Source organism: Hypoxylon fragiforme, assembly GCF_022984875.1.
Source record: "Hypoxylon fragiforme strain CBS 206.31 chromosome Unknown GGS25scaffold_4, whole genome shotgun sequence".
Lineage (NCBI taxonomy): Eukaryota > Fungi > Ascomycota > Sordariomycetes > Xylariales > Hypoxylaceae > Hypoxylon > Hypoxylon fragiforme.
Window position 1 is genome coordinate 1937997 of NW_026054759.1, and position 19220 is coordinate 1957216.

The window sequence follows — 19220 nt, forward strand, 5'->3', positions numbered from 1 at the left end:
AAAAAGCACCTTGGCGCAGTGGAAGCGCGCCGGGCTCATAACCCGGAGGTCCTCCGATCGAAACGGAGAGGTGCTAGTCTTTGACTTTTCCTTTTTCGACCTTTTTTTTATTCCTCACGAATCCTTCTTTGAGGTTTTTTTTTCTCACCCACCCCACTACGCCACGACATTTTACTAACATGGTTGCATATGCCTCATTGTCCTCCCAATACTCTTTTCACTCTGGTCATAGTTTCTCGAATTATTTCATGCTTTCCCGATAGCCACGTGTTACTTAGTTGAAGTCCTAAATTTCATGTTCAAGTTTCCCTGGTCTATGCGGTACCTAGGTACGACGTATTACATAATAGACTATACCTTACGTAACGTGGGGGTGGCTGAAGCTTGAAAGAACTTGAACGCGACGCGATTGAAGACTCACTCCTTTTATTTTTCATGTTCTTGGCTTCATCACTTTTAATTTCACTGGCCAGCCCAGCCTCTTCCAGAAAAAAATGTGTGGTATCCATGCAGTCATATCCACAGTTGCCATACCAGATATATCCCCCGAGCTGAGACATTTGTTGTCTAATCGTGGACCTGATTATTATGGCCAAGTCTGCCGTGAACTTCCCTTCGAGAATGGCGATTCGACTGTCCATCTCAACTTTACTTCCACCGTTCTGGCTTTGCGAGGGGACCATGTTGCAAAGCAGCCCTTGGAATCATCTCCCAACGGATCCATCCTATGCTGGAATGGGGAAGCTTGGAAAATGAATGGGCAGCCTATTAGCGGAAAAAACGATGCCGAGTTTGTCTTGGCTAAGCTTGACTCATACTCGTCTGATCTTGAAGCTCGACAATCCCATATTCTGAATACTCTTCGCCAAATTGATGGCCCATTTGCATTTGTGTTTTACGATGCCTACTCCAAGAGTCTCTTCTTCGCTCGGGATCGTCTTGGGCGACGATCGCTTCTATTTAATCTAGCAGAGGATGGCAACTCGATCTCATTCTCCAGTATCGCGGACCCTGCTACCGACTGGAAAGAAGTTCAGGCAGATGCCATCTATTCTATAAATTTAAATACTCATCTGGCGACACCTAAGGCATTCAAGTTTGATACATGTTTTATCAAACATGATTGGGTTCTATTTGCAAGCGATCACATGGTAAGTACTGTTACGCGAAATATGAAAGTATGCGTGCAGTATTCCTATAAACTCATATTTACAGGTTTCGGGGATCGGTAGTTTCAATGTGACATTGCCACCGCCCGAGCACAAGCTGGACTTCGATTCACCATCAGTCGAAATCCTCAAGTATCAGTTATGTGAATCGCTCAAGTTACGTGTATCGGACATTCCAGAGCCGCCACATACTCTTACCGACGCGGACGTTCGCGTCGCGGTTCTGTTCTCTGGCGGACTTGATTGTACAATGCTTGCGAGACTAGCTCACGAGTTCATCCCTGCGAACCAGGGAATAGATCTGATTAATGTCGCCTTCGAAAATCCCCGTCAGGTTGCAATATATAAAAAGCGACCAGATCCACCGCCGGATATTTACGAAGCCTGTCCGGATAGAGAAACGGGCCGCAAGGCTTTTGCTGAACTGAAGTCTACCTGTCCAGATCGATATTGGCGTTTTATTGCAGTAGGTTCTGAAAAGAAAGAGCTTACCGTGGATCATCAAGCTTACGTGCCTGATTAGGTGAATGTGACGTTCGAAGAAGCCATGAAACATAGACCAAGAGTCGTTTCGCTTATGTATCCCCACGAAACAGAAATGGACCTATCTATTGCTTTTGCGCTTTATTTCTCTGCACGAGGTATCGGCTATTCCTACATAGACAAGACCGAGTGGAAGCAAACTGCACCGACAGTTACCTCACCGGCTCGAGTTCTTTTATCTGGCCTTGGTGCAGATGAACTATTTGGTGGTTACTCACGACATGAAGCAGCTTTCAGAAATGGACAATACCCGCGTCTTATTGATGAGTTGAAGTTGGACATTGGTCGTATCGGGCAAAGAAATCTAGGTCGTGACGATCGAGTGATGGCTCATTGGGGCAAGGAGGTCCGTTTTCCTTATCTCGACGAAGAATTTGTCAGGTTTGCTGTCGGTTCTCCAGTTTGGGAGAAGTGTGACTTCCAAAATCCATTTCACCCTGCCGTCATTGATCCAGCCAAACGAATAATGAGGCTGCTGGCCGATAAACTTGGACTACCGCGGACCGCGAGAGAAAAGAAGAGAGCGGTGAGACAGAAATTCAAACAGTACTCTAAGGCATGACTAACGAAGCAACAGATCCAATTCGGCTCAAGGACAGCGATGATGGAAACCACGGGTAGACATCGCGGTACACAAATCATTGCCCGACCAGAGCCCGTTAAATGCTAGGTATTTGGCTACCTACTACATGCTATGTAGGTAGGTGCCTAAACATCGAAGCGATGAGCTTGTAGGGTTCAATAGTCTGGCGATGATGATACTCTCAGATACTTCCGAGTTGGTTTTGAAATGCAACCTATTCTGATCCCCATCAGTGTGTTTCTACATAAATCGTGGTAACCCTTTTGGAGTATTTGTAATAATGGTCAGCTACCAACAATGACGCCTAGAAGGCATGTCTGAGCCAGACTTCCCTCTGCTTTACGCTCAATGTTTTACCCTATGCAGTATTGGAAGATATACTGAAGGGTACATGCAAAGTTGATACAACTACATACCTAACCTAGTATTACCTATGTAGTATGCGCGGCATGCAGTGGTACATAATGTAGCATTTACAAGGATTCTTCCTTTTGCATGAAAATGACATCACGATAATACAATGCCACTGTCTTGAACCGATATCGTTGATGTCCTATTTTCCTATTCTCCTATTCTCCTCTTTACTTACCTAACCTTAGATTACTTGCCAATGATTAACGAACAAACAAGTAAATCAACTTGTATATTGAGACAAAATGTCGCAAGCGCGAAAATGGCTCTATGCTTTATTGCTCACGACAACATCGGTGGTAGCAACTGAACGTTACATAGACCAGGTTGTCATGGCGCCACCTGAGTTGCCGTTGTCGGATTCCGATGTATATCAAGTTCAACATGAGTACGTGTAGCCAGGTTTACTCGACCGCGACTCATTGAAACCAGGCCAACTAACATGCCAACTAATTGAACTCCAGGCTAAAAAAGGCCGATATCTTTCCTACGGGTAAGTTTTCACGACTAAAGCGATGATAAGAGCTGTTCTCGACTAATCCACCGGTAGTCATCGACAAGTTCCTCCCCTCATTCCTCCTAGACGCCACATGGCCGTCGGGGGAGCATGCAGACTTGGGCAACACCGTAAAAGTAGACGATGTCCAGGATGAGCCCGCCATCGTAGTGCGCCCAGGCAAATCATCCTCATCGGTGCACCACCACCATGGGAACCCAAACGTGACCTACACCATCACCATCACCGACCCGGATGCTCCCTCCCGCGATAACCCGGAGTGGTCCGAGTTCTGCCATTTCATCGCCACCGGCGTGAAGCTCTCCCCCTCTTCCTCTTCTTCTAGATCGCAGCCGGATACTCACAAGGTGTTATCATTGTCTGGCTTGACGGACATCATCCCGTATAAACCTCCCGGACCACCGGCTAAGACGGGCAAGCACAGGTACGTGTTCCTGCTGTTCGCGCCGGCGAACGGGACGACGGACCCGTTGCGCTTGAGTCGCCCGGAGGAGCGGAAGCATTGGGGGACGGGGAGGCAGAGGCACGGGGTTAGGGATTGGGCGGAGGAGAATGGGCTGGTGCCTGTTGGTGAGTTATGCGACCCTATGCTTTTTTTTCTTTTTTCGTTTTCACCTAGTGTCCTGTCTCTTTGGAGAGGCGCTTTCTATTTGGGCAGGATTGGTGCTGATTATTGAGCAGCGGCGAATTTTATCTACGCTCAGAATGAAGAGCAATGATGATGTTTAGTAAGGCTGTGAGTAGCGTGCTCTTGCTACCTGAGGGGTTGAAAGTATCTTGGTTTATATGTGCGTTTGGCTTTGAATACTGCCAAGTAGTTCGCGTATAGTGGTACGGGAAGGTTGAAAAACGTCTAGTCTCTAGCGATGAACAGCAGCCCGTCTTGTATATTATAATACTCTGATAGTATTGCCACTCCTTCTCAACACCTTTCGATCATTATTGACATTAAGCGTTTGTTTCCGAGAGGCTTAACCAGAGTATCACTTAGTACTTGCACAGCAAACCCCCTATCTACTATGCATCTAACCTACTACCTAACTACATAAGCGAAACGCCCCCCTCCCAAGACCTCCGATCCACCGCGCTCGTAATCGCATCATGGCTCGACAGTTCCGACACCACCTCCCGACTATTCAGCGTCCCCGAGTTCCAGCTCGAGCTCACGCCGCTCCCTGACTGCTGCCGCTCGCTCGACAACTCATGCTTATGCGCCGCTGAATGCGCTGCCAGCTCCGGCTTGTACCCGTACCACGCCGGGCTCGGCGATCGCGGCTCCGGCGTTGAGGCTAGTTCTTTTCCGGGGGTCATGGGTGACTGCTGCTGTTTTTGCGGCGCTGTCGCGGCGGCAGCGGTCTGCGGGTTGGGGGGTGGTATGTAGTTTTGCCCTTCAGCGGTTGGGGGCTCTGTGGCAGAGGCCCGATTCCGTCGGATGATGATGGCGAGGAGCAGTGCGGCGAAGAACGGGATACCAACCCCTATCCCGACTCCGATGCCGATTTTCGCGCCCGATGATAGGCCTGATGTGCCGTCGGTGGGCGATGCAGTTTGTGCCGCCGCTCCAGCAGATGTCGCGGAGGCCGAGCCCGACGTAGGCAGTATTGTAGGAGACGTGGTGGGGTTGAAGGAGATGGTGCCCCCCGGGGTAGAGGGTAGGCTGGCGATCTCGTATAGCGTGGACTGCCCGTTAGGGTTCCGGATCAGCGGGGCCGAGGCGTTGCAGGTGCAGTCGGGCTCCTTCTGTATCGCGGTCCAGTTGGTATGGTGCGAGCACCCCGACCAGATGTCCAGGTTCTCGCCGTCGCACCGCGCCATGGCGACGTATTGCTGGTTCGGGTAGTCGAACTTGTTGGTGCATTCGTGAGAGCTGAAGGTGGGGTCTGTGCACCCCGCGACGTAGGTTACGACGGCTGTGAAGGTGGGGATTAGTCACAGAGGTACGCTTGATGCAGCGATGGAAGATCAGGCAAGTGAGTATGGCAAGAACGTACTGTTCCTATCCCAGCACGCTGTGCTTGAAAGGCAGTAATCCCCAACATAACAGCAGGGCTGAGGGCCCGACAGCGCGGCATTTCCACAAGGGATGAAGTTTGGGTCGGACACTTGGCCCGGCCCGAAGAAACAGGTGCCGTTTGACACGTAGAGGGCAGTATCGCTCATGATGTTTTTACATATAAGTACTGATTAGATTCTTAGCCGTGAGATATGACGAAAATGATAGATTAAGATGACTGGGAGGAACTGTTGGGGAATATGAATCCCACATATTCAACAGGCACCTGAAGGCACTCTATCTACCCAATACCCTCGAGTTTTAGAGCCTCGTGCAATATAGGGATGGTTGGTTACAGCCGTCGATATATGCACTCTTTTGATGAGCAGGATATCCCGACTTGTGGGTGTCGGCATCTGCATTGGATATTCTTCTATATCATTCGTCAATCTGTCACCACCATGTGTTCCACCACATCCACCTTTCGACTACTGCAGCCACGACAAACCCTTTAAAGAATAGAATATCGCGAACTATTACCTACGAGAAACCGCAGCTGTGTCCTGATATCATTGCCTAAAAGTTTCTAGTGTTAGGAACGATATTTCATTTCAGGGGGCTGAGAAATACATGGAAAATACCGACCTAAATATCGTCTGGAGTATTCGTTCGCCCTGATATTCACGATTTAAGCTGACCTAATAGCTACATATTACACCTTTGATGTTCTCGAAGCTTACAACCCCATCTTGGGGTAAACAAGACACTGGCGTAGCACGAGTCCGCCACCCGTCTCGCGAGAGAACACATAATTGGACGTGACGGCAAGCTAGATATGTGGTGACTCGTGAGAAAGCCCATCTATCTACCCCAAGAAATAATGCAATGAAAGTAAGCGTGGCGTTTCTACTTTGGGATGCGCCATTGACTTGGAATTATGTACCTCATCTCTTTGAGGATTGCTTTCCTTGAAGTATTACGGGGTAGCGAGATTGACTGGGATGAAGAGCAAAAGGGTGAAGAGCTAACTACCTACCTAGATAGCACCTACTATAACAGAGATATCTGGTAGTTACCTCGGTAGGTCCTAGGTAGACATTTTCAGATTAGATACTTATATCTTGTCAGAACAGAGTCATGGGTCATGTGATCTATTAAGGGGCTGCGTGGATCACTGCCTACATGTTACACTGACGGATAGTGTATTTGCATTAGTATAAATCTAGGGTAGATTTTCGTGTGTTCGACGATACACCTTTTGCCTTCAGCGTAAGATCTCACAGCCTCAACCTACCTAGGTTGGGTATATCCTCTACGACTCCTCAGTATATCTACGAGACTCTTAGCATAGGGTAAATCCGCTTCTGGAAAAGAATCTGATCACCTCCATGGTGATAGGGAGATATGATATGTACCCATGTGCCTAGGTACCTACCTGTGTACGTAGGTAGGTGTGAGATTCTATAGCAGCTCAGAGAGACGCATTCCTCAACTATAAACGCATACCCGTCAGGACATCGCATTGGAACCTTTGGGACCACGTGACCAGCCAAGGAATCACGTGCTCTTATTCGGGGGTGAGCGACGCACTATACTTGAAGGATGCAATGGATTCACTCAGCCGATACGATCATGGCGTCAATACAACGCTCGATGCTCTACGGATGGCGGTCCTAAATTATTTCCCGCTTCTCCGAGACCGCGAGATCCGCCTCATTGACGTACAGCCGGGGAAATTCACCGACGTACTTCGTCTCCGGCTATATCATGCCATTCTCGGTCAAGAAAGCCCTCAACCGTTTGAAGCGTTATCGTACGTGTGGGGTTCTGCAGCTGAGCCTGTCGAGGTATCTGCGGAAGTCGCACAACCGGAAAACAACATCTACCAAGTCAAATTTCTCGTTGGTCAGAATCTAGCGACAGCTTTAAAGCAGGGTTCGGACCAACCCAACTACATCTCCGACCCCCTCTGGTGTAGTTGGGTTGGTTATAATACACGACCACCTCCGGTGTAGTGTATACACGACCCCCTCTGGTGTATTACACTTACGAAAATTGCTGGTGTACATTAAAAGCGGGGCAAAAGCGCTCGCAAAATGAGGCTATTTTACCTACCTAAAGTATCATCTCGTGATAAAGTTTGGTGTTTTGGCTATGACGTAATTGCCAACCTGTTGAAGGTATCGCGAGCGCCACTGTCGCCATAAATGAAGATATCATTGTAAATGAAGATATCATTGATGATGTTTGAAAATGATTGTTTAATGGGCAGATGCTTAGGCTTATATATGACAAGAAGGGAGGTTTACTGATTAGAAAGACCTGAAAGGGCTTGAGTGTTTGATTTTTGTGATTGGCTAATTTAATCAAAAAGGAACGGGCGTTGAATATCAAACGCGTTGAATATCAAACGCGTTGAATATTAAACATTAAACGCGTTGAATACAATCAGTAAGTGGGACTTTTCAGAAATTTGAGGGCAAATCTCACGATATTTCCTTAGGTCTCGGGCCATCCCAGCCTTCTTTTAATATTTCAGCCTTACTGTTAGTGTTTACACCAAAAATACTAGTAAACACTAACAGTGGCTGTGCCCTGTGGCTTGGGTGGCTGGTATCCACTATAAATACACGTTATTACACCCAATCCAACTACACGGGACATAAAAGTGTAATTGGGTGGATTTAGAAAGTGGGTCTGGTGTAGTTGGATTGGGTTGGATGTAATACACTTGGTGTACACCGGTGTAATAGCGTGTAGTTGGTCCGAACCCTGCTTTAAAGTATTTGCGGTATGATGACAGGCCGAGAACGGTCTGGGCAGATGCCTTTTGCATCAACCAGGAGGACTACGAGGAGCGAGCGAAGCAGGTTTTGATGATGGGCGACATCTACCGACTCACACGTAGAGTTGTCGCTTTTGTCGGGCCAGAACAGGCAGATAACGATGTCGGGTTTGATATTTTCCAGCGGATAGGAGACAGTGTCGAAGTCGATTTTGGCTCTAGCATTGTGAAGCCTTCGCCAAGTGGTGCTGCTAGTAACCCAGAGTGGGCCGATATGCAGCAAGAACTTGGGCTAAACAAGCAAGAGATTTCGTCCATCTATAATATCATACGCTATGAATGGTTTGAACGATTGTGGATCAGGCAAGAGATCGGCCTTGGTGGAAGCGAAGGAGTCCTGCAGTATGGCCATAAACAGATGAAGTGGGAGCATTTCTGTAAAGCCATATTCATCATCAAGCGGAAGGCTATAGCAGCCGATGTAGTTGACGCTGCAGAGATGGAACACTTCCGACATTGCCTCGAAAAGGCTGACAATGTTGCACTGTTCTCGAAAAGGGGGTTTCGCTTCTCAAATCTCCGCCGGCAGCTTGGGGCGTCGAAGTGCAGTGATCCGCGAGACCGTATATACGGCGTTATGGGACAGCTTCGCGAAACGGATCGTATCGGCATTGTGCCGGATTACTCCAAAAGTGTCGCTGAGGCATACACTGACGCGACCAGGAAGTATATACAGGATTTCGGAAAGCTCTTGATCTTGAGTCAGTGCGAGCTGCGTACTACAATAACAACAACACCCATACCGGGACTTCCAAGTTGGGTTCCGGATTGGTCGACCGGTATGGTCTCGTTGCCAATCCACGCAGTCTTGCCGCCCCTTTTTGATATACTGCCCGCCTTTTCTGCTATCGATGACCACACCATTCAAGCGTACGGTATCCCATGCGGTACTGTCGCTCGCATCATACACGTCTACGGGGGAGTACCACCGGATGCTGGCCTTGATGATTTTGCCCAGGAATTACGCAGGCTGCTCCTGGCCGCTGAAGATGATACCATCATGAGAAAGTCGCATAGGTCCCGTGAACACATTCTTGAAGCGTACACTCGCACCCTCTGGGTCGACAACCTAGGTGATCGATGGCTTCCGAATGCGCTTCACGAACCCCTTTATCTCAAGTGCCTCTCGCTAGTACACGCGCTTATTGAGTCTGACATGGCGTGGAAAGACAAGTCGCTTTTGCACCAAGCAGAATTAAACCGATATCTCAACAGTGCGCATAATGCTTGTGCTGGTCGGGCTCTCTTTGTTACGGAGGATGGCCATATTGGATTGGCACCGGCCTCCATTGCGCCAGAAGACGAAATATGCCTCCTATTCACCTGTCCCAAGCCCATAGCACTGCGTCCAGTCCCCAGCACACCAGGAGCTCCGAAAATGATGCAATATAAAGTGGTAGGCGAGAGTTATCTTCACGACATGATGCTCGGCCAGGCTCTCCTCGGCGACCTTCCCGCGCATCTCCGCGGACTACTGAATGCCAATGCATTGATGGGACTTCATAGCGCCGGCTTCGTCGATGTTCGGACAAACAGTATCTCGCAAGAAGATCCGAGGATCCAGCCCTTTCTGTCTGGGCTGGTGGAAAGGGGGCTGTTGGAACATCCTACGGTGGAAGAGTTGGGGGAAAGGGACGCTTTGGGGGTTTTGCAAGAGGCGGGATACCCTGTGCAGATGTTCGATCTAGTTTAGAGGTAAGGTAGATTATTGTGTCGTTGCACGACCGCAGATACAGAACCCTTCCGATAATCTCTGATCAAGTACTTTGGCGGCGCAGCAGTTGACTTAGGTTAGGATACAAAAACTATCATTGTGATAAGAGTGATGAGGGTTCAACCCTAAATGCTAAGACAAAAGAGTCAATGGTGGCAAATTTCGATTGAGAAAGCTATGTGAATGTCTTAGGCACTGCAGGTTGCAGGCATCTAAATACTAGGTGCTCCTGCTCCACGAAGTTACCATCCCATAGAACTATCTCGCGACGACGCGACGACCTGATGACCTGGGGGAGCGAATCACGACTCGTGAGACACAGCCAGCCCCTAGCAGTCTAGTTCCAAAGAAGCAGCTTCAAACACAATCTCCCATGTTAAGCCCTTCCATGCGACATCGTTTACTTCGACTCAACAGAGTCTCCCTCGTCGGCGGAGGCAAGAATACCGTAGATGTCTATGTCAAGTTGTTAGCACTCAAGAGCCATTAGAAATCACGACTACCGAGCGGGTTGAGTCTCACATTCAGCGGGCTTGGGGGCCGGCGCGGCAAGGCCGATGGCTGCGAGAGCAATGACGACGACGAATGAGTAGTTCATGGTGACTGAGGTGATGAGTCTTGGGGGTTGACTATTTGGACGTAGATAGTAGACTGCTGGAGATGAATGTTTGGATGGAGACGAGGCTTCTTGGGTTGGTATGACTGATTCACAGCTGGATACTTATAGTGATCATCCTAAGCGCTAAGGGGACTCGGGCATATCTTCTTCAGCACGCGATTCGAATCGGCTTTTGGCATATCTGCCGCTTAGTCTCATTTCCCTATCACGGGAGGTATATCTATTGCGCCCTTCTTGAAACAGACCCTGCCTTGCTGTATGGCTGTTTCCCCATGGGCTCTGTAGGGGCCCTTGTTTGCTTGAATGTGTGGATTTGCTAGTGTATACGATGAGCATTTAGTCGATATATGATGTATTGGTGGATAACCACCTGGGCGGTTTTCTGAAGGATTCCGCGGGCTTATCGTGACTCGTCACAGCTTCCTGTCTTGGATCTGACAGGCTTTTTCTCGCGGAACCCAACCCTGTAATTGTCTCTAGCTTCTCATGGGTAGCACGAAGTGGAATATCGTCATACCCTACGATTCAACTGTCATGTCGGCTTTAGCCTACTGACTTCGACCTTTTCACATTATTTCCACGGCATCTTTCTACGAAGCGCTGCACCTTTGCTATCACGAAGTATTTAGCACAAAAGATATATGGTCTAACCCCGGGATTGCTCGCACAAGAATGGCCTCTGGACGAGAAAACGAGGAACGCTTTCAAGGCATCAAATATAATCAGCTAGGCGAGCACAATGATACACCGCGATCCCGAAAAGATGATTTGCGCTCCAAGGCATGGCCTTTTGCCGCAGGTCTCGTGACAGCCATCGTCATATTTATACTTTTCCAAGTAGTCAATTCCCTCTCAACAGCATCAGCGAAGAGCCCGGAGGAGATTGAGCGCGAGGAATGGAATCACTGCGGCCGGACCAGCGCAGATGCCGTCGCTCGCGGCTGTCTCATGGAGCCCAACTTCTACGGATGGTTTCCCTCGCGATGCGTCTTCTCTGAGCTCACTGACAAGTATCCGGTCTTCGAGGACCGGAAGTGGTTTGTGGACGTGAACCTGACGCAAGAGATTTCCGTCACGGACCTCTGGGAGGGGAAGCATGCCAAGATTTACACGAAGCGGTTAGTGATGGAATATTATCGACCACCCACCACCCCCTTTTCTGTGTAAGAACTAACTCGTAAATGATACTAGGGTGCATGGTGAGCATTGCCTATACCAGTGGAGGAAACTTCGATACGGAATGGAAAATCGGAAGGAATTCCTCGACTCTAAGACGTTTAGCACCCATCATGCAAAGCACTGCGCTGACGAGCTGTCTGTGCGTTGTGAGGGTGCCGAGGATAAGACGGAAGTGGAACTGGGGTTCTATCGATGCAAAAGAACAATTTGGTAGCCAGTTACAGAGGGTATCTACCTAATAAGCACCTGGATATGATTATCTGAGTAGTATTTCTTAGGATTCAAGCCTTATGTAGTACTGATTGAAGAAAGTCAGAACCCTGAAAAGACCACATGGCTTTGGGCAAAGCAGTAGAACGTGGTTGATCACGAGTAATAGCAATTGACCCTGTATTCTTTGCAGGATCTGAACCCCAGGGATTTGATGATTCGCTTACCGCGAAAAGTGACCTTCCGCATCGAGCTATTACCCGTCGCGAATAAGCAGCCCGGTCATGTGCAGGCGGCAAACTAGCTTAACACGACATGGCAGCTTGCCTACCTAGTAGCTACACGATCCTATCTTCGGGAGAAGTTTCCGATGGCCGCAAATCCTACTGGGAAAGCCTATCGTGCTTACAGTTAGGTAGGTAAACGATGACAATCTTGAGCCATGAAATGATAACGGAGTGGGGAGGTGTGTTGCGCAATCCATCGTCGAGAGTACAGTTCCCTCTCCTATCTTCCCCAAAGTTATTGTCGTTGATCCGAATGAAAACTTGACGGAGAGAGAGGAAAGGAATTATGACGAGATCGTCCGAGTATTCAGAGCCGAAAGATGAGTCGTCGACGGCTAGACTACTTTCCTCTGACGATGACTCGTATACATTCGAGACACCACAGGAAAGACCAAAGTCGCACTCCTGGAGCACAGCGCTATGTATCATAGCCTTCGTTCTTTCCCTCGTCACCACCAACGTGGTAAGCGTAATCATAACTCTCCAAGCTGTGCGCGGCTCCCAAGGCAGCCGGACCGTATCGGAACCTCCAGGAGGAGTAGCACCGCTGGTTCGTAGCATACTGGCCGACTCCAAGCCAACCCGATTCAACACGCCGTTCTACAACCGGGAGAATAGCACATACCGCGAACATGAGTCTGCAGATACAGAGGCCGCCTGGTTGGAATTGACCCAGATCCGTATGTAAATCCCAAGCTTAGACCTTATAAAGGGGAAGGTAGTCCATGGCCGTTAACATGGATTGTTTAGACGCCGGTATCCTCCTAGTGCCGAGTGAAGATGCTGAAGCCTCCGGGATCGACCCAAAGAAACACGCCTACTTCGACAACCCCGAGAAAGGACTTGTCGGGCACCCGGTGCTGATCGAAGCAACCCACCAACTGCACTGTCTGGTAAGCTGCTTCACACAACTGCTAGAACTCACGTCAGCTAACAGTCGTCCTAGAATCTGCTGAGACGGTACTCCTACTTCAACTTCAACTACACCAGCCAAGTAGAGCACACCGCTCTCTCGGCCACAACCTCGTACTACCAAAGCCTGCACGTCGGTGAGTTTGACTTGGAAATCCGCGCCCTATATTACCCACCCCCACCTACCCAGGAAGCTCAAGCATCAATAGGCACTGACTCAACCTAGATCACTGCGTAGAGTACCTCCGCCACCGCCTGATGTGCACCGCAGACGTCGGGATCGTGCCGTTCGTGTGGGGCGGCCACGAGGGCCGGCTGACGGCGGACATGGACCGCATGCACATGTGCAAGGACTACGAGTCCGTCCGGCAGTTTGTGAAGACGCACTCGATACCGAGGCCCGTGAACGGCGAGGTCAAGCCGAGGCCGGGGGACTTTGTTGTTGATGATTATATTTAGGCTGGGTGGCCGTTTAACTCCCAGGAACACCTTAGTACTAGGTAGAAGTCGAGAGGATTCACAGTCGGTCGCCAAGATGAATGCTTGCTGAATTGTGAATCGACCGATAAGTTCCAACTCATTCGGTAACTGTCGACTTTTGACAGGAGGGTTACTAACCCTCATCACTTACCCCAACCCCAACCCTACCCCTGGTGTAACCTAGAAATGGGGTTTATATGAATCACGTGATACCCCCCTTTGCAACACAACATTGGCATTCCTACCGATGCTACGTCTGCTGTCAGTGGTGGTTCCCCTGATTAACATGGTGGGTGACATTTAGTTGAACGGATGCTGTCTTTGTATGCGATAAGTGTTATGGCGGTACCTCAAGAGAGAATAATTGTGTGAGTTCCGCTAGGTTCTAACTGTGTTCACATAATAACTCTTTCAGATCAGAGGAAGGTATAGTCAGCTTTCATTTTCACAGGGGTTCACGGTTTCGCCTTCTTTGTACCTAGGTAGGCATGTATAACTACATATTCTGCCCTTCTGTCAATTACCTACGCCAATCGCGCATATTCTCCAGCACCTGCTACACCACCCGCTCCTCCTATACCCATCCAGCCACGGCAAATGCTGCAGGTCCCTCTTGGCTCACACCACATTCACATGATATGATCCAGCTGAAGCTCCCTCGCTCCCTCCCTTTCTCCCTTCCCACCTAAGCATAACGCAGGGGCAAAGCATCTCAATCTCAGCTAGGTATCTTATGACTTGCATACTACCTACCCACCTACCCACCTACCTAGTACCTACAAACCGTAAACAGGTGCATAATTCCAGACCTAGACCCATCCTACCCATCCTACACTGCCTACCTTGCTCAGGTACCCGAGAACGAACGTCTCAGGGTTAACCGAGGCGGTTTCCTGTTTGCTTGATAGGTAGGTAGGTACTAGGTACTAGGTACCTATATAACGCTACGACGCCTCTTTAGAGGGTGGGTGGTATGCATTCGTGGATTACTACAGACAGGGCAGACAAGCAGGCCGCCCTGTTTTTCCGTAGGTCTCGGCCTCAGGGGGCACCGTTAACCGTAGTTCTTGGGAAGAAGACAACACCCCTTTTCTACTTTTTGCGAGCCAAGGGTGTACTGTTCTATTTTTTTGGTCAATGGTTCAGCTGAGATATGTGATTTCAATCAAGCGTTATTGTGTATCGGATTGGACGTGTTCCAAGCCTCGGGAGCATGAGTAGGTCAGTAGGAGTCAATTGAGCTATTGTATCCCACACGAGACATAGCACAGCACTGGGGAGCTTTAACTTGGGCTTGAAGTTGCAATGTAAAATTGACTTAACGAAGAAGGGTATCACTTATTATACGTATTTTCAACGGACACTCGTAGAACCTGACTAAATATACAATGGCAGCCTCAAACCTATGTCACCATGGCCCGCCAACCTCTCAAATATGTAGAAACTAGGTTGGCCGGCGTCCTTTTCCTCGCATATTCACAACAAAGTGTCTCAGCCAATAATAGTGGATGGGGAATGAGACCTAGAATAGCACTGATATATTTTACCAGCACGCAAACATGAACTTCCTGTAAGCATATACATAAACACATAAGACTGGTGCCATCATCTCATCTCAAATGCGATCCCGGGCCCACGGATGCTGCCTGTCGTACCCGTCCATCGACGCGCCCTCGCGCTCGTAGCCTCCGCCGCCGTAGTCCTCGTGCGTCACGACCTGGGTCGTGCGTAATATCTTGCCGGACTCGACGGACCCCGTGTTCTCTCTGAGGCGCTCCATCGACTCCGACGAGATGGGCTGTGCCGTCGAGTCGATCGTCGTGGTCGTCTGGAACACGGGGCCGTTGCCGCTCTCAAGGTTGTGGTAGTACGAGTGCGACGTGTTGGCCTGGGACTTCTCCATGATGATGCTCGAGCCGGGCCAGGACTGCGCGCCGGTGCCGCTGTCCCGGGAGCTGGACCGGTGCGGGAACCGGCCCTTGAGCGAGCGCAGCGAGGAGACAAAGCGGCTGGGTAGGTGGCTGTCTGATATTATCTTGGCTACGCTGGGGACGCCGAATACTAGGAACATGCACGTCATCTCGGCTAGTGCGCAGAGCATGATCGACGTTGTGTTGTATAGCTCGTCGGTTGACTTCGTGAAATGGATCTCCGAAGCTAAACGGATGGTAGCTGCAATACAGCATCTGAATTTCCTTGAGCATTAGTATCGGTGGTCTTGACAGTTCAAAGAGATGGAAAGACTTGGAGGGTATAATTCTCAAACTATAGAAAAAGGGGGGCAATGGCGGGGTAGAGGGGCACTTACACAATACCAATTGCGAAGATCACGGAGACACCTCGCTTCGTCTTCGCTGACATTTTAAGTCCCCAGATAATACGCTGCGGTAGAATCAAAATGAAGATATCCGAGGCAAGATTCAGCACCGCGGATGCAATATTGACAGCCTGTGTGTTAATCGTGCAATACCCTCCTGCGTACATCGGATTCCAAGCCTTCTCGACCGGGATACAGGGGAAGATCATGACAAAGAGGACTACGATGTAGAAGATAGTGTTCATGCCCAGCACGGCGTGGCAGAGCCAGAAGAAACGGTTTCGGACGCCGTAGGGCACGAAGATCCGGACCCACTCGAGTAGAATCGCCGCCTTGATGGTTAGGACGGCGATGATGTAGAATATATTGCTCAGCCACATAGGAAAGAGTATATCCGGCATGTCTTTGACACGTACGTCCCATTGGTGAACGAATGCGCCCGGCTTCGCCTTTAAACGGTAACCCAGATAGATATCAGCCAAGTAGCAACCGAAAGCGAGGACCATCAAGACTATCAAGTCATTAGTAAAAAAAGCCTAGACATGGTACAACTCAGATGCGAAAGGATCGAATGAGATGTCTCACCATCGGGAAGTTCTATCTTCTTCACACAGAATATCCTAGCGTACGATCGAAGCAAGAAGGCAATGGATGCGAGTACTAGGCATATCGGTACCACCACCCCGGGGATGATGTTCTGATTGTCCGGGTGGTCAAAGTTTGGTATAACATTGTGCGGCGGCGGTAGAGCCGGCCCATTCAGGAGCGCCTCCAGCTGCGCCGGTGTCAGCGATGAAAGTTCTGCCGCCATTATGTGATGTTTGTTCGTCGTCGTAAATGTTCCACCGCAGTCTGGCTCTCGAAGTCTCGGACTAAAGAGGTAACAGACGGACAGTTCGCAGTCACGAGTATCCTGTAGTTGGGGTTTTTAAAAACGGGAACTCCCTCTTAAAGTCAACACATGGTTGGGACTGAGTGGGTGAGAACTCTATGTATACCCAACTGCCCATTGAATTGATTCACGTGCTTCCTCCCGTCGGATGAATTCGATTTGGGATAGCGTGCGTGGCAAGCCCATCTGACATGCATGGCAATGGGCGTGGTAAGTGGGTAAGAACTGTAGCCATGTGTTTTCCTTGACTCAGCGGCATGAAGGAGCTGAAGCGGGTAGGGTGACATCATGCAGTACCATTGGCTAGGCTGTGCCTTTTTCCAATAGGATTCCTGCACACCGAAAGCTTACTGGACAGCCAAAGGCTAGTGCTGATATGTGCGGGAAAATCGGCCAATATGTGTGTGTTGATAATTCCATTGGGCAGACTCTTGTTTTGCTTCCAATCATGTAAGTTGATGTAACTGGGTTTCAGGCGGAGGGTTACAGTTGGAGGGTAAAATCGACTTAGTGGTCGCCGTGAGGAGACTATGTTGTGGTATTAGACCTAAGATATAGTGGTATTGTAATCTGATCGTGTGGAAAACGTCGCGAAGGATTGGACTAACCTACACATGGGTGTTGTGGAATGGAACTAGACAAGCTAATAAGGCAGTTGTGTATCGGTTTCCGAGGATTGCCACGTTCCGTGCAACGCTAGATGTCTCGATAGAGTCGTGTAATACATATATTTTATTCTGCCTGCCTAGTTTCCCGCGTACCATATCTGTACATATGTAGCTACCGTAGCAGGCCAGGATTTGCGAGATATGCGTGGGTAGCGTGGGTAGCGTGGATGGGTGGCATCATCAGCCCCACGAGCCAATCGTTTGTCGTCTTACATAGTATAATATGTGAGACCGCATAATACATGATGATGATAAGTATGTAATCTTTCCCAGCGCCTTTCTACCCATCAAATTCTTGCTTTTTCTTGGTTTCAAAATATGGATTGTTACCGTACCGTTGTTTGATCTTCTAAAGTCCCACCCCCCCCAAAAGAAAAAATGCAAAAATGATAAGAAAAGAAAAACATATGCGGCGTTAAGTTTACGTCAGCCTAATAACTAAGCCATGAGCTATCCTGTTTTCTGCCAAGATGGCCCATTTAGCGCCATAATACTACCTACTAACCTAGGTATCCTAGTAGCATATTAGGTGGTAGCTATCGTTAAATCCTTTAGCATACAACGCTACGTATAGAAGTCTACTGCATTCGCGTAAATTTGTTGCGGCACGGGTAGTATCCTGTTGATTTATAACTACCTAACATAGTACAGTTACCAGGAAGATATAAAAAGGGCGCCGCTAGTTTGACCTGTAATTGACCTCGGTGAAAAATCTGAAGTGGTCAAATGGGTTCACCATAACCTCATCTTATTTATCGCATCAGTTCCCCCAGAATGCATACCTACTTTTAGGTAGGTAACCACTTGGGATTTCTTGGTCTTAGTCTCTAGGCTGATGTCCTAGAAGCTGAGCAGCATGTAAGCAAGCAAGTCCATGGCACTGAAGCCTAAGGAGGGGGTTCTATAATTAGCCTAGGCATCCCTGAAGCTTCTTCGGGAGATCGCGCTAAGATCAACTTTAAAAGTGCACAGTCTTTGCTGGTCCTAGGGGGTTCCCTGTTCCCTACACGGAACCCCAGATGACCCCATAATTCGAGAATCAATGTCAGATGTGTACCTACTAGGTAGCTACGCAACTACGGTAGGTTTGCGGCGTATTTTCAGTCGTGCCTTAATCTACGGAGTATCTATTTCCTAGTGTAGGTCCCCAGTATAAGGAAGACAATCACAATCACAATACTCCCGCCCATCCTTCGATCAAAACGTGATCAACATGTGATTAAGATGTGGTCTTGGACCTCTGAGATCCGTACTGAACTAGTTACCGTATTGTCCTACTCAAGTACCACGTGACTTTGGAAGCACATTACCACCTATAAAATCACATGACTCTTGTTAGTCATCGTCATCATCGAAGTTGTCCACGACAATAATAGCGGGAACTTGGAACATTGGATTCTACTATACAACTCACTTGATAAATCCATGCACTTCCTTATATCCTATTATCTATGAATGGTCCATCTCTCTTTCCTTTCCCTTTAAACCCTCCCCAATCCCACCTCCCAATGCCGCAACGCAGTTAATAAATGGCGTAAGAAGTCCATTCAAGATATACAAGATATATTAAAATCACGAATGCACTTTCGAGATTCACCCTCTCCACGCTACAACCCTAGAGTGCCCTTCATCAAACCATGTCATAGTCTTTTCACATTGCCAAGCCATGACGTTATTCCGATATGAATGGTGCGTTTGCTGAAAACACGCCTGCTTATAGGCTCCCCCGCACAAGGGAGATGCAGTCAATGCCAACGTCTTTAATATCTGCTCAGGGGTTATGTGACCTTGTTCGGCACGCGATGGTGTTGTTGACTTCAGGTAGGCAGGTAGTAGCTTTGCGTGATGCTTTTTGCCATTTTCCTCCAATTGGCGTGCGTG

General features: G+C 48.8%; 7 protein-coding genes and 1 non-coding gene across 8 annotated transcripts; 6 read left to right on the plus strand and 2 right to left on the minus strand.

The window, feature by feature from the left end:
* Positions 1–4: 4 nt before the first annotated feature.
* Positions 5–76, plus strand: GGS25DRAFT_t40. The gene has a single exon. It is a non-coding gene; the product is annotated as a tRNA-Met (tRNA).
* Positions 77–246: 170 nt separating this feature from the next.
* Positions 247–2382, plus strand: GGS25DRAFT_530854 (asparagine synthase-domain-containing protein; the record flags this gene model as incomplete). Its single annotated transcript, XM_049265430.1, has 4 exons — positions 247–1151; positions 1216–1635; positions 1693–2238; positions 2290–2382. The coding sequence occupies exons 1-4, from the start codon at positions 495–497 to the stop codon at positions 2380–2382; spliced, it is 1716 nt and encodes a 571-aa protein (XP_049117803.1). The 5' UTR covers positions 247–494.
* Positions 2383–2613: 231 nt separating this feature from the next.
* Positions 2614–4165, plus strand: GGS25DRAFT_236287 (PEBP-like protein). Its single transcript, XM_049257057.1, has 4 exons — positions 2614–3094; positions 3171–3199; positions 3257–3793; positions 3905–4165. The coding sequence occupies exons 1-4, from the start codon at positions 2952–2954 to the stop codon at positions 3940–3942; spliced, it is 747 nt and encodes a 248-aa protein (XP_049117804.1). The 5' UTR covers positions 2614–2951; the 3' UTR covers positions 3943–4165.
* A 99-nt stretch (positions 4166–4264) lies between these two features.
* Positions 4265–5484, minus strand: GGS25DRAFT_530857 (uncharacterized protein; the record flags this gene model as incomplete). The annotated part of the gene is made up of 2 exons (XM_049265431.1): positions 5215–5484; positions 4265–5133 (listed from the first exon to the last, which is right to left on the minus strand). Exons 1-2 carry the CDS (start codon positions 5381–5383, stop codon positions 4265–4267), a joined length of 1038 nt encoding a protein of 345 aa, XP_049117805.1. The 5' UTR covers positions 5384–5484.
* A 2143-nt stretch (positions 5485–7627) lies between these two features.
* Positions 7628–10411, plus strand: GGS25DRAFT_486450 (uncharacterized protein). The gene is made up of 3 exons (XM_049260632.1): positions 7628–7667; positions 7720–10231; positions 10298–10411. Exon 2 carries the CDS (start codon positions 8093–8095, stop codon positions 9752–9754), a length of 1662 nt encoding a protein of 553 aa, XP_049117806.1. The 5' UTR covers positions 7628–7667; positions 7720–8092; the 3' UTR covers positions 9755–10231; positions 10298–10411.
* An 811-nt stretch (positions 10412–11222) lies between these two features.
* On the plus strand, positions 11223–11824 carry GGS25DRAFT_486451 (uncharacterized protein). The gene is made up of 2 exons (XM_049260633.1): positions 11223–11512; positions 11586–11824. The coding sequence occupies exons 1-2, from the start codon at positions 11343–11345 to the stop codon at positions 11785–11787; spliced, it is 372 nt and encodes a 123-aa protein (XP_049117807.1). The 5' UTR covers positions 11223–11342; the 3' UTR covers positions 11788–11824.
* A 532-nt stretch (positions 11825–12356) lies between these two features.
* Positions 12357–13441, plus strand: GGS25DRAFT_520640 (uncharacterized protein; the record flags this gene model as incomplete). The annotated part of the gene is made up of 4 exons (XM_049263909.1): positions 12357–12750; positions 12821–12963; positions 13017–13119; positions 13209–13441. The coding sequence occupies 4 exons, from the start codon at positions 12357–12359 to the stop codon at positions 13439–13441; spliced, it is 873 nt and encodes a 290-aa protein (XP_049117808.1).
* A 1519-nt stretch (positions 13442–14960) lies between these two features.
* Positions 14961–16894, minus strand: GGS25DRAFT_236360 (uncharacterized protein). Its single transcript, XM_049257058.1, has 3 exons — positions 16365–16894; positions 15771–16290; positions 14961–15648 (listed from the first exon to the last, which is right to left on the minus strand). Exons 1-3 carry the CDS (start codon positions 16588–16590, stop codon positions 15078–15080), a joined length of 1317 nt encoding a protein of 438 aa, XP_049117809.1. The 5' UTR covers positions 16591–16894; the 3' UTR covers positions 14961–15077.
* Positions 16895–19220: the final 2326 nt, after the last annotated feature.

Bases quoted from the DNA above. Each gene is read 5' to 3' on its own strand.
- GGS25DRAFT_486450 (XM_049260632.1), top strand. From the start codon at position 8,093: ATGATGGGCGACATCTACCGACTCACACGTAGAGTTGTCGCTTTTGTC.
- GGS25DRAFT_236287 (XM_049257057.1), top strand. From the start codon at position 2,952: ATGTCGCAAGCGCGAAAATGGCTCTATGCTTTATTGCTCACGACAACA. The intron at 3,095-3,170 runs GTACGTGTAGCC...ATTGAACTCCAG, and splicing joins GTATATCAAGTTCAACATGA to GCTAAAAAAGGCCGATATCT. The intron at 3,794-3,904 runs GTGAGTTATGCG...ATTATTGAGCAG, and splicing joins GAATGGGCTGGTGCCTGTTG to CGGCGAATTTTATCTACGCT.
- GGS25DRAFT_486451 (XM_049260633.1), top strand. From the start codon at position 11,343: ATGGAGCCCAACTTCTACGGATGGTTTCCCTCGCGATGCGTCTTCTCT. The intron at 11,513-11,585 runs GTTAGTGATGGA...AAATGATACTAG, and splicing joins GCCAAGATTTACACGAAGCG to GGTGCATGGTGAGCATTGCC.
- GGS25DRAFT_236360 (XM_049257058.1), bottom strand. From the start codon at position 16,590: ATGGCGGCAGAACTTTCATCGCTGACACCGGCGCAGCTGGAGGCGCTC. The intron at 16,291-16,364 runs GTGAGACATCTC...ATGACTTGATAG, and splicing joins GAAGATAGAACTTCCCGATG to TCTTGATGGTCCTCGCTTTC. The intron at 15,649-15,770 runs GTAAGTGCCCCT...AAGGAAATTCAG, and splicing joins ATCTTCGCAATTGGTATTGT to ATGCTGTATTGCAGCTACCA.